This window comes from Chenopodium album, chromosome 4 (genome assembly GCF_948465745.1).
Source record: "Chenopodium album chromosome 4, dcCheAlbu1.1, whole genome shotgun sequence".
NCBI lineage: Eukaryota > Viridiplantae > Streptophyta > Magnoliopsida > Caryophyllales > Amaranthaceae > Chenopodium > Chenopodium album.
In genome coordinates, this window is record NC_137837.1 from 54,508,846 (window position 1) to 54,522,850 (window position 14,005).

Below are 14,005 nucleotides of genomic sequence, written 5' to 3' on the forward strand. Positions count from 1 at the left end.
CAGCAATTGATCCATTTACACATGAAAAGACTCACATTCAAAGCAATGAGAAATAGTTGAAAAAATAATTGAATGGCATGATTGTCTAAACCATGAGTCGAGAATGCTTGATTATAAACAAACATTATCTTAACATGATAAACTAGCAAAAGCTCAAATTCATGGGCATGATTTGCGTTCCGAACATCTTTAGCAATGTCACATCTACAAGAACGTACTCAAGGCTCTATTAGATAAGCTCTTGATAGTTGATCGATTTGGAATCGTTCTAAGACAAGCAAGTCTTACTTGTTGAAACCGACAAAGTAAAGAGTTATTGTTCTTGGTATAGACAATTGACTCCAAAAGCTAAAGAGGATTCATTTACTTCAACGTCTCACAAAGAATTTGAAAGAATATGGCTATGTTCATCAAATGTTAACAAACTTGACCTTGAATAGTTCAAGAATTCAGCAAAGTACAAAATCGACTTGGCAAGGTATCAAAACATCTAGATTAGATCGAGCGATGCTTGCTTGAGCTAAGCGTGACCATCACAAAGTTATGAAAATTAAATTTCCATATATAACTCCATAACGAACATAGTGTGTTGATGAGTGGCATTTATGCCACTCTTTTTTATCCTTTTTCTCTAAGGATTCTCCCCTCGTTTGCACTTGTTTGGCCTTCTCTCTAAGCAATTTTACTTAGTTTTGCTTTCTCTTTTCTTTCTCCTTTATCCTCCTTTTTCTTAGTCTTCCCGCTTTGTTCTTACTGTGCTTTTCATGCTTATGCTTTGTAGGAACCATCGAGATTTTCAAGAGGAGGAAGCTAAGCTCAAAGGAGGCTAGAGGAAGCATGATTCAGAAGAGGTTCGGCCGAACCTCCTGATGGTGTGGCCGAACCAAGGTGTGGCCGAACCTGCTCAGTGGTTCGGCCGAACTTCGAGGCAGGGGCAAGATGAAAATCGGCAGTTTTGCAGGAGTGGCCGAACCGCAGGAGTTCGACCAGACCAGGATCAGGGAGGTTCGACCGAACCTGCTCAGTGGTTCGGCCGAACTTCGAGGCAGGGGCAAGATGAAAATCGGCAGTTTTGCAGGAGTGGCCGAACCGCAGGAGTTCGACCAGACCAGGATCAGGGAGGTTCGACCGAACCTACCCATGGTTCGGCCGAACCTACCCTGTAGTCCGGCCGAACCTTCCCATTTGTTCGGTCGGACCTCTCCTTTTGTCAGCTGACTCTGTACGGACTATATAAGTCCCTTTCTTAGAACGTTTTGGGGGATTAACTTAGTTTTAATTTTCTACATTTTTAGCTTAATCTAGAGAGAGAAACTTCATTAGTAGAGAGAGAAAGTGTGGATTTCTATTGATGAACTTGGATATTGAAGAAGGAGCTTGATTGAACCTTTGTAAATCTTCATCTTCAATGAATGAGCTATCCCTTACTCTCTCTCTTTACTTTTGTATCTAGTTTTGTTTGCTTATTTTGATTTTCCTTCTTTGCTTATTGATCATGTTGATGCTTATTGATTTGATGATTGAAATTGTCTTCAATATGATTTGTGAGTAGTCACCTAGCCAAGGGTGTGGGGATGGTGTAGTTGTTAATTGATTCATGCTTATGATGTTGGGGGTTATGTTAATGGTGATTAAAGTCTTTGTATGCTTGATATTCTTTGGTCTTTCTTGCAAGTGCACATTGTTAGTTGATCAAAGATGAGTCTTTACTAACAAGTAACGGAAGTTGACTTAGTCGAGATTCATTACTATCGATAATTCTTTGTTTGCACCTTCTAATATATGGTTCTAATGTGGAAGCATAGAGGCTATGTTAGGAGGAATCGATTAACCCCGGAAGGCGGTTAGATCGAGCTTTATTTCGATATTCTTGCATGCTTAGTTTACCATTGCTTTGCTTCTGTGTTATTGCATGATCAAGTGACATCTACATCTACCCACTTCCCTTGGTGTTTAGTTATATTGATCTTTAATCATTCTTAATCCTTAGTTTAATCTCTTAGTTATTCATACTTCTTGTCCCGAGATAGCTTAAAGTCTTAAGTAGTGAATGCGGTGTTTATGCATGTCTCCCTGTGGTTCGACCCCTCTATTTACCCTATACACGTATTAGGTTGGTAGAGCGTTATAAATTAATTTGACTTAGGTGTAGTCGCTCAACGACACGATTATTTCCTTGTCAAATTGGCGTCGTTGCCGGGGACGACGGTTTCCATTGCTATTTCATTGCTTGTTTAAGACTATCTCACCTTTATTTGTTAGTGTTCGCTACTTTTGTTACTTGTCAGTGCTTACGTTCTTCTTAGCTTTGTTGTATGAACAGAGGACGAACCCGCTCAAGATCTTTAATTCCCATCGATCCAGAGCTAGAGAGGTCTTTGTCCCTACTTCGAAGAGAAGCAAGAGCAAGGAGTAGAAATTCCCGCACTCCAACGAGAGGAGTAAGAGAATTAGAAGATACTCCACCCTCTTCACCCTCAAGTGAAGAATTAGATAGCCCTAAATCATCTTCGAATTCAGAAATCAACCCTTTCTCAGCCTATAAGTTTGAAAGTAAAGAAGGTTCTAAAATGGGAGAGAATACGCCTTTGAGTCGTCTTGGGGCCCCCGAAGCTTTTAGAGCGCAAAGTGGGATCCTAACTCCTACTACTCAAGCCAACAATTTCGAGATCAAGCCTAATTTGATTGCCTTGATTGAGAGGAAACAATTCTCGGGTGGAAAGTTTGAGAGTCCTCATGAGCACCTAAAAGAGTTTGAGAAATATTGTGACACAATAAAGGCCAATGGAGTGACTCAAGAATATATTCGCCTCAAAATGTTTCCATTTTCGCTAATTGGGAGAGGTCTAGAATGGCTAGAGAAGGAGGTGCCCCCTAATTCTCTCACGACATGGGACCAAGTGACTACGGCTTTCTTGAGGAGGTTTTATAACCATAGGAAGACCGCCGAGGCTCGGTCTTTGATTCAAGGTTTTCGCCAAAAGAGTGGTGAGTCTCTAAGTGCGGCATGGGAACGATACAAAGAGCTTCAACGTCAATGCCCACACCATGGGATACCCAAGTATCAACTCATTCACACTTTCTATGGAGGTCTCACACCTCAAGGAAGAACAAGCCTAGACGCCGCGGCCGGTGGTCCAATTATGAACAAAGGAGAGCATGAAGTGGAGTGTATTATAGAGGAAGCCGCAAAGTACTATGATGATTGGTACGAAGGAGAAAGGGATGCTACTTCTAGCAAGGGCGTTTATGCATTGGAGCAAGCCAACGCAATCAACAACCTTTCTACCCAAATCTCCAAAATGACCAAGCAAATGGATGAATTGATGAAAGAAAGGCCCAACCCTCATGGTAATATCTCCCCTTCAACCAAGGGAGGCAATGGTATGGATACTTCCTCCCCCTCTTCTTACAATACAATGCCCCAAGGGTGCATGTTTTGTTCTAATTGTGAAACCTATGATCATGATACCTCTCAATGTGTCTATGCTTGTGAAGTTCAACCCCCTTCCCATGAACATGATAGTAATATGGAAAATGTCAATGCTATGAATTTTGCTCCTAGAATGGGAAATGTAGGAAACTTGAGGCCAAACTCCAATCAAATGGGGAATTGGAATCAAGGTGGAAACCGTGGTTGGAACCAAAACGGTGGTGGTTATGATAACCAATACCATGGTGGGGGAGGCCCTTCCAATTTCAATGGAAGGGGCTACTCTAACCAAAGAGGATATGGTAATCAAAACCAACAACCTAATCCCCGATACCAAGACCATCAAAATCAAAATTTTGGTGACCAAGGTAACATGGGAAACAATCAACAAATGAATGTTCCTAACCAAGGCACCGGAGGCAATAGGGGCCAATTTGTTTCTAACTATGCCCAAACTAATAGGCCTCCGGGTTTCCATCAACCCCAACTTCCTCCACCTCAACAACCTCTTCAAATTGAAGCCCCTCCAATAGATCCCGTGATGGCTAAATTAGATGCTCTTTTAAAAATGCGTGAGGAGGATCAAAAGAAGCATGAAGAGGCTTAAAAACGAACCAATGCTCATATGAAAATGCTTGAGACTCAAATTGCTCAACTTGCATCTAATTCATCCCCTTCTTCTTCTTCTCCTTCTTCTTCTCACATCCCAAGTCAAGGAGTCAACCCAAAACCTTTGTATGCCGTGACAACAAGGAGTGGGAAGGTAGTAGGGAGTGACCCTTTAATTGAGGAAGAACCCCAAGAAGAGGCGAAGTTAGAGAATGAGGGTGAAAAACCCAATGAGCCATTGAGTGTTGAAAAAGAAAAACAGGTTGAGGTGCTCAAGGAAAAAGAAGCCACCCCCTTGCCCCTAAATCGCCAACCTAGAGAGGAAAAGCTACCCTTTCCACAACGATTTGTGAGAGCTAAACTTGATGCCCAATTTGGGAAGTTTTTGGAAGTCATTAAGAATTTGCATATCTCCGTCCCTTTTGTTGATGCTATGAAGCAAATGCCCCACTATTCCAAATTTTTGAAAGATCTTTTGAGTGGAAGAAGGGAGTGTGAGACGGTGAGTTTAACCGCCAATTGTAGTGCAATTCTTTCCAACAAACTACCTACCAAATTGAAAGATCCGGGTAACTTTTCCATCCCTTGCTCTATCAATGGCATTGAATTTGATAAAGCCTTGTGTGATTTAGGAGCAAGTGTGAGTCTCATGCCCTATTCCGTCTACCAAAAGCTTAGTGTAGGAACCCTCTCTCCCACTAACATTACTCTCCAACTAGCGGACCGTTCCGTTAAGTTCCCCATGGGCAAAGTTGAGGACATTCCCCTTAGGGTAGGAAAGTTCACATTCCCCGTGGATTTCTATGTGCTAGAAATGGATGAGGATGAGAGGATTCCTATAATTTTGGGTAGGCCATTTCTAGCCACTTCTAGAGCTATCATCGATGTGAAGGAGGGGAAGATATCCTTGAAAATTGACAATGATTCTATTGTGTTTGATTTGAACAATGTCATGCAACAACCCTCCTCAAGTGGTGAATGCTTTAGGGTAGATATTCTTGATACGGTTCTTGATGAATTTTCACGGAGACCTTGGTGCCATTGAAAATTAATTGAACAATGATGGATCACATCCCTTCCTATAAAGTTCTTAAGATTTGCACGAAGGACTAATGTTACACTAAACAAAATGTAGAAGCTAAGAAAGGACGCCATATTCAGTTATGGATAAAATTATCTTCTAAATGTCTTTTCAAGTATATGTCTAAAACTCTTAGCCATAGTGGGAGTTCATTGGCTCAGTGGGAGCTAAGTGACTCAGTGGGAGCTCACCAGCTTAGCAAGAGCTAGGTGGTTGGGTGGGAGCTTAATGGCTCATTAAAGGCTAAGATAGCTCAAGTGGGAGCTAACTGTTTGTTTCAAAGAACTCTTACCCAAAGACATAATACATGTCTCTTTGTAAGCACTCAAGTGAGACCATGGGCATTACCTCCACAACCTAATTGAAAACATAGTGTTTGTTGCTATAAGTGGTGTCTTTCTGGAAAGTAACACGTTTCCAAAACAATAAGTGGGAGGAAAATGAACTCGATGACAATCGAGCTTAGCAAAAAATTAGAACTGAGAATCTCGGAAGTCCTTAAAAGGGCTTCGTGAGAATGCTTGATCAAGAATACTCAAAAGGAATTTACAAGTGCCTTAAAAGAGAATTCATTTCTCCTAAAACTTTTGAAAAGTTGGAGTAAGATCAAGAATATCGAAGGGCTTTGGAATCTCTTTGAAACTCAGTGGTTGATGCAATTGCCCCATATAGGTATAGAATTCACCAAAGGCTTGGGTTGAATCCTATAAATTTTCTATAAGTTAGAAATAAACCTAAGACTTACAAGCATACTATTTACTATCAGATAATAAAGGAATAATGTCAGTAATAATGATGCTAATATTAGCAAAGTAATTATAACTAAAACTATGCAATGAGTGAACGACAACATTCACAATTGAATGAAAGAAATCGATTATATTAGATATGGGTGTGATTTCTATAATGTTTTATAAAGAGTGATACTCTTATAACATTCGGAAAAACCATTTATCATAAGGTGAACCATTCAGGTTTTGGAGTAATTTAAAATTTCATGCAATTTTTTATCACTTCATTTGCTATTTAATTGTGGTTTGGAATTATATAATGAGTCCATTCGATTCTTGGAATATTCTGTCTTGGTAATGAAACACCTATTAAGTGAACTTTGAATATTATAATCGAAAATTGTCCCTAATCGAGGTTATTTAAACGATGGACGATTAATGACCAATTGAGATTAGTGTGTAGTCTGATTTATAGCACTGTTTCTTGTGCTATGAAGACATGATTGTCATAAATCATTTGCACAAGTATTGGTTTAGAACCACACTGGATCGACCTATGAGAATACTTTAAGAGATTAAAAATCGTCATAAGTATATTTCTCATTATAGCTATCGAAACCTATTTCCTTGACCATGAGTATTGTGAGTTCTCTTGTTTGAGTACTAGTTCACTTTGATGGTGTCAAACGTCTGCCGTAATAGGGGATTATAACGGAAACACTCAGGCGCGTAGGTCCTCTCAGTAAGAGGAGCTACATTACAAGACTGGGAATGTCCCCCTACTAAAATAGGGAAGATGTCTTTGTTGTATACAAGGCCTCTCGTAGAGTGAGACTGTAAAAATGCATGGCCGTGCTCGGATGGATTTTAGAATTCATCTATTTATTGACAGTCAGACTCGGAATCGAGAAACACTTCTGGACGATATAAGGATGACGAAATAATCTTACCTTATAGTTCATGAAGAGACATGAAGAGACATAGGAAAGGGGCTATACACTAAATGCTCACTTGTCCGGAAGGACAAGTGGGAGATTGAAAGGATTCTCCTTCAAACAAGTATATTATTCTAATACCGGGTTCAGAATTATTAGAAAGCTAATATATTCAGCAAGGTCAAGTGATCAGAATGCCTGGGTGGAGGCCGCTTCCGATCAGTAATATTAATGTATAATTAATATTACAACTTCATCTTGACTGAACCCTTCGGGTCACACCCTAGCAAATATACAAACCGACACGACGAATTAATTCGGAATAAATTAATTCGTTGCTTGAGTATTAAATATTTAGACGTCAGAAATTAAAGCTTAGAGCGTCGAAACCGAGCGTCGGAAGTCGATTCAAGATAATAAAAGACGAGACACGAAAATAATAAATCAACAAGACCAAAATACCCCTAGCATCGGAATGCCCCGAGAAAACCGAGTACTAGGGGCATTTGATATAGCATGGTGGCTAGGTTGCGCACAAGCCAAGCCTAGGCTGGCTGGTGCGTGCTAGCGCACCAATGCTAGCATCGCAACATTACGCACAGCCTAGTGCATGCTAGTGCTGCTAGTGTTGCCATGTGCGCGCATTGGCTAGCAGCCATGACGCAACAAGCCGCAGCAGCTAGCACGCAATGCGCGCCAGCCGCAGCAGCTAGCAGCAGCATGGCTGGGCCATTGCGCGCATGCTAGCGTGCTGGGCCTGCTAGCAGCCGCACATGGCAGCCCACCTTGGGTGCCTTGGTGCCCAAGTGTGGTGCCATGTGGCGCGATTTAAGAGGAGGTTTGAAGGGTGTGTTGGCCGGTTTTTAGAGGGAGTGGGAGCAAGTTTGGTCGCCCCCTCCTCTAAATGGTCCTCACCTAACCCCTCTCATGAGCTTGCCGCTTGTTGATTTATTACTAGTTTGATTATTTATTTTATTTTAGCTTTAAAATAAAATGGAAAAATCAAATTCTCCCACATTGATGGGAGAGCCTTTTCACTCTCTTGTTTTCCCTATAAATACCCAAGTTGGGGTATTGGGAAAATCACTTGAGTGAGAGTTAAAAAAGGCATCACCATTGTGAAAACCTTTGAACTCATTTAATCACTCTGATTTTGGTTGGACCTTGCTAACTCCAAGCTAGCGGACCTAAAAAGTCGGTGTTCGTCCTTTGTGGGTGGATATCGTTGGAGGCTAAGTATTTTCGGAGCTAAAGCTTTCAAGTAAGAACCCATTAGGTCGGGCAAAGCACGCTGTAAAGGTTAATTTCGATTTTATCCTTTTATGTTTATTTGTTATGCTTTATGGTTTTATTAATTGCGAGTGGTTCTTAGGGTCGGGGTCGTTTCCGCGGTAATTTGGACTTACCAAACTCCAACAGTGTATTATAGAGGAGGCCGCAAAGCACTATGATGATTGGTATGAAGGAGAAAGGGATGTTACTTCTAGTAGGGGTGTTTATGCATTGGAGCAAGCCAATGCAATCAACAACCTCTCTACCCAAATCTCCAAAATGACCAAGCAAATGGACGAATTGGTGAAAGAATGGTACAATCCTCATGGCAAATACCTCCCCTTCAACCAAGGGAGACAATGGTATGGCCATTTCTTCCCCCTCTTCATATAATACAACGCCCCAAGGATTTATGTTTTTTTCTAATTGCGAAACCTATGATCATGATACCTCCCATTGTGTTTATGCTTGTAAAGTTCAACCCCTTCTGCATGAACTTGATGATAATGTGGAAGATGTCAATGTTATGAATTTTGCTTCTAGAATGGGGAATGTAGGGAACTTTAGGCTAAACTCCAATCAAATGGGGAATTGGAATCAAGGTGGAAACCGTGGTTGGAATCAAGGTTGTGGTGGTTATGATAACCAATACCATGGTGGGGGAGGCCCTTCCAATTTCAATGGAAGAGGCTACTCTAACCAAAGGGGGTATGGTAATCAAAACCAACAACCTAATTCCCGATACCATGACCATTAAAATCAAAATTTTGGTGATCAAGGTAACATGGGAAACAATCAACAAAACAATGTTCCTAACCAAGGCACCGGAGGTAATAGGGGTCAATATGTCTCTAACTATGCCCAAACTAATAGGCCTCCAGGTTTCCTTCAACCCCAACTTCCTCCACCTCAACAACCTCTTCAACATAAAGCCCTTCCAAATGATCCCGTGATGGCTAAGTTAGATGATATAATGAAAATGCATGAAGAGGATAAAAAGCAAACTAATGCTTACACGAAAATGCTTGAAAGCCAAATTTCTCAACTTGCATCTAATTCATCTTCTTCTTCTTCTTCTTCTTCTTCTTCTTCTTCTTCTTCTTCTACAATTCAGAGTCAAGGAGTCAACCCAAAACCTTTGTATGCCGTGACAACTAGGAGTGGGAAGGTAGTAGGGAGTGACCCTTTAGTTGAGGAGGAACCCCAAGAGGAGGTGGAGTTAGAGAATAAGGGTTAGAGAACCAATGAGCCATTGAGTGTTGACAAGAAAAAAGATGTTGAGGTGCCAAAGGAAAAATAATCCATCCCCTTGCCCTTAAATCGCCAACCTAGAGAGGAAAAGCTACCCTTTCCACAACGATTTGTGAGAGCTAAGCTTGATGCAAAATTTGGGAAGTTTTTGGATGTCATTAAGAATTTGCATGTTTTCATTCCTTTTGTTGATGCTATGAAGAAAATGCCCCACTATTCCAAATTCTTGAAAGATCTTTTGAGTGGGAGAACGGAGTGTTAAATGGTGAGCTTGACAGCCAATTGTAGTGCAATTCTTTCCAACAAACTTCCTACCAAATTAAAAGATTCGGGTAACTTCTCCATCCCTTGTTCTATTAATGGCATTGAGTTTGATAAAGCCTTGTGTGATTTAGGAGCAAGTGTGAGTCTTATGCCCTATTCCGTCTACCAAAAGCTTAGTGTAGGAACACTTTCCCCCACTAACATTACTCTCCATTTAGCGGACCGTTCCATTAAGTTTCCCATCGGCAAAGTTGAGGACATTCCCCTTAGGGTAGGAAAGTTCACATTCCCCGTGGATTTCTATGTCCTAGAGATGGATGAGGACGAGAGGATTCCTATAGTTTTAGGTAGACCATTTCTAGCTACTTCTAGAACTAGTATCGATGTGAAGGAGGGTAAGATATCCTTGAAAATTGACAATAATTCCATTGAATTTGATTTGAATAGTGTCATGCAACAACCTTCCTCAAGTGGTGACTGCTTTAGTGCAGATGTTTTTGATACCGTGCTTAATGAATTTTCTCGCTCCCACTTGCATGCTACTAATGATCCTCTTGAAAGTGTGTTGTTGAATGAATCTAAGATAGGTACTCACAAAGAAAACATACAATTCTATGAGGATTTGCTTGAGGAAAGAAAGAGGGAGTGCAAGTATGTGAGCTTTGAAGAAGAGGCTCCTTACATTCATGACCTCTTTCATGTTGAAGAAAGAGAAGAGAGCCCCAATGGTAAGGGAGCACCAAAGGTAGACTTGAAATTTCTACCTTTTGGCTTGAGGTATTCATTTCTTGTTTCCGATGAGTCTTTACCCATGATTGTCAATTCTAACCAAACGGAGGAGCAAACCTCCCTCTTGATCAATGTTTTGAGAAAACACAAGAAAGCTTGGGGTTATACCACTGATGATATCAAAGGTATAAGTCCATCTTTATGCATGCACAAAATTGATCTAGAGGGAGACGCCAAACCCGTTAGATAAAGGCAAAGAAAGCTTAACCCTTCCATGAAAGAGGTTGTGCGGAAGGAAATGGCTAAGCTTCTTGATGCGGGAATTATCTACCCAATTGCTCATAGTGATTGGGTATCTCCCGTACAAGCTAGTTGTGCCTAAGAAAGGGGGCATGACGGTGTTTAAAAATGATCATGATCAACTAGTGCCTACTAGGCTTGTTATCGGTTTGCGCATGTGTGTTGACTATCGCCAACTTAACACAATTACATACAAAGATCATTTTCCACTACCGTTCATTGATCAAATGTTGGAAAGGCTTACAAAGCATTCCTTCTATTGTTTCCTTGATGGTTACTCGGAATTTTTCCAAATCCCGATTGACCCCAAGGATCAAGAGAAGACGAATTTTACATGCCCCTACGGTACTTATGTGTATCGTAGGATGCCTTTCGAGCTTTGTAATTCCCCCGTAACATTCCAACGTTGCATGATGTCAATTTTTAGTGATATGATTGAGGATAAGATAGAAGTCTTCATGGATGAGCCACCTATGAAGATTGTCTATCCAATTTATCTAGTTGCTTAGAAAGATGTGAGAGAGCCAACCTCATTTTGAATTGGTAAAAGTGCCACTTTATGGTGGAAAGTGGAATTGTCTTAGGCACAAATTTCCCATGCCGGCATTGAGGTAGATAGAGCCAAGGTAGAGGTCATTGAGAAACTTCCTCCTCCCACCAATGTGAGGGAAGTGAGATCCTTTCTCGGCCATGTCGGGTTCTATCGGCGTTTTATAAAAGATTTTTCATTGATTGCTAAGCCTCTCACATCCCTATTGCAACAAGATAAAGAGTTTGTGTTTGATGATGCTTGTCAAGCGTCTTTTTGTAGGTTGAAAGAAGCACTTTGCACCGCTCTTATTGTCTAAGGTCCGGATTGGTCTCTTCCATTTGAACTCATGTGTGATGCAAGCGACGAGGCTATTGGATCGGTTCATGGACAAAGAAAGGATGGGAAACTTCATGTCATACACTATTTGTCTAAAACTCTCAATGATGCCCAACGAAACTACACAACTACCAAGAAGGATTTCTTAGCGGTTATTCACTCATTTGAGAAGTTTAGAACCTACCTCATTGGTTCTAGGATAATTTTGTATACCAATCACTCGGCTCTCAAATATTTGATAGGAAAGAAGGAAGCTAAACCGAGATTGTTGAGATGGGTTTTAGTTCTCTAAGACTTCGATTATGAGATGAGAGACAAGAAGGGAGCCGAGAATGTGGTGGTTGATCACCTTTCTAGGTTGGGCGGTGCAAGGTTTCAAGATGATGGTTTCACAATAGAGGATGCTCAAAGAGATGATGTGCTATATGTCCTTGAGGTGAAGTTGGAGCCATGGTATGCAGGTATTGTAAATTTTTTAGCTTGTAGTGCCGTACCTCCGGATTTAACTTCACAACAACGTCGAAGACTCAAGCATGTGGCCAAGATATACATTTGGGATGATCCTATTTTTTTGAAGAGAGGGGTCTATGGTTTGTTGAGGAGATGCTTTCCCAACAACGAGGTTTAAAGTGTTCTCCATATGTGCCACTTTTCTCCTTATGGTGGGCATATGAGTGCTCAAAAGATCTCCTCAAAGGTTCTACAATATATGCTCTTTTGGCCTTCTCTATTCAAGGATGCTTGGATATTTTTTAAGACTTGTGATAGATGTTAACAGATAAGGAATTTTTCTAGGAGGGATGCCGCAAAACCCCATCCTTGAGCTTAAAGTTTTTGATGTGTGGGCTATAGATTTCATGGGCCCTTTCATTTCTTCACATGGGAGCAAGTATATTCTGGTTGTCGTTGACTATGTCTCTAAGTGGGCGGAGGCCGTAGCATCTCCAACGAATGATTCTAAGGTGGTTGTTAATCTTGTAAAGAAGGTGATTTTCCCGAGATTTGGTGTTCCAAGGGCCATAATTAGTGATGGGGGGTAACATTTCAAGCACCACACTTTCTTTCGACTTTATAATAGATATGGAGTGTCTCATAAGCGAGGGCTCGCTTACCACCCTCAAACAAGTGGTCAAGCGGAGATCACCAATAGGGAGCTCAAAGTGATCTTGGAGAAGACAATTGCTAGAACAAGGAAAGATTGGTCTTCTAAACTCATTGACTCTCTATGGGCGTATAGGACCGATTTCAAGACTCCGATAGGGACCACTCCCTATAAGCTTGTTTATGGGAAAAATTGCCACTTACCCGTAGAAATGGAGCATCGAACTCATTGGGCGATCAAGAAAATCAATTTTGACCTCCATAGTGCGGGTGAGCAAAGACTTCTAGAGCTACACGAGTTAGAAGAGTTGAGGATGAATGCCTACGATAGTTCAAGCATGTACAAGGCAAGGACTAAGGCTTGGCACGATGCTCAAATTGCCAAGAAGATATTTGTCAAAGGCCAAAGAGGCCTCCTATTCAACTCCCGCTTGAGGATTTTTCCGGGCAAGCTTAAGTCTAGATGGAGTGGGCCATACGTTATTACAGAAGTGTTCGCGTATGGTGCCTATGAGATTTCTCAAGACGGTCAATCTCCATTCAAAGTCAACGGTGACCGGCTCATTCCTTATTTCGAAGGATTCCCAAATGATGAACCAATTCCTGTGACATTTATTTATGAGCATTATCAATTTGACCCTCCTTGATTAGTTCAAGGAACGTTGGGCTAACGACGTAAACTAAAGGCGCTTCCGGGAGGCAACCCGCGTTTCTAACCCTTTTCTACTCTCTTCTTTTATTGATGCTTTGTTATTTTTCTATTCCTTTTTCTATCTACAATTTTGGATTGTTGGATTTTTTAGTTATGATTATGTTGGAATTTTTGGTATGCTTTGCCTGAGCATGATAGTATGGTGTTTTAGTGTGTGTTGGGGAAAATTTTATTTTGTCTAAATTTTGGAATTTTGAGGGGAGTTCGACCGAACCATGCAGAGGTTCGGCCACTCCTATGCTTGTGTTAAAATTCAGTTGCACATTGAAAATTTTGGAATTTTCAGAGAAGTTTGACCGAACTCTATGGAGGTTCGGTCGAACCATGAAGGAGGTCCGGCCAAACATCCATGAGTTCGGCCACTCCTAATTTCCACTAAAAAACTGGCAGGATTCTGCTAGTTTTGCTAAAATTGAATTTCGGGAGCAAGTTTGACCGAACCTTAGGGAAGTTCGGCCGAACTATTTCAATGGTTCAACCAAACTTACCCAAGGTTCGGCCGAAACTTTGCCAGTTTTTTTAAAAAAAAAACGCTGCTTTTGCCGAGCTCTCCCTCATTTCATTTCGGCACTCCGTCTATCTATTCTCCTCCTTCTCACTCTAAACCCCATTGTAATCCCCTCCTACAACCTCAAATCTCCATCAAAATCACTCCAATATTCTCTTTTTCTCACTTTTTTCCATCCTCTACTGAATTTCTACAATCTCCACCCAAAATT

At 41.0% G+C, this 14,005-nt stretch overlaps 1 protein-coding gene and 1 non-coding gene across 2 annotated transcripts; one reads left to right on the forward strand and one right to left on the reverse strand.

The window, feature by feature from the left end:
* Positions 1 to 2,949: 2,949 nt before the first annotated feature.
* LOC145629714 (small nucleolar RNA R71) lies at positions 2,950 to 3,055 on the reverse strand. The gene has a single exon (XR_014111868.1). It is a non-coding gene; the product is annotated as a small nucleolar RNA R71 (small nucleolar RNA).
* A 9,731-nt stretch (positions 3,056 to 12,786) lies between these two features.
* Positions 12,787 to 13,221, forward strand: LOC145627932 (uncharacterized). The gene has a single exon (XM_081680273.1). The coding sequence runs from the start codon at positions 12,787 to 12,789 to the stop codon at positions 13,219 to 13,221; it is 435 nt and encodes a 144-aa protein (XP_081536399.1).
* Positions 13,222 to 14,005: the final 784 nt, after the last annotated feature.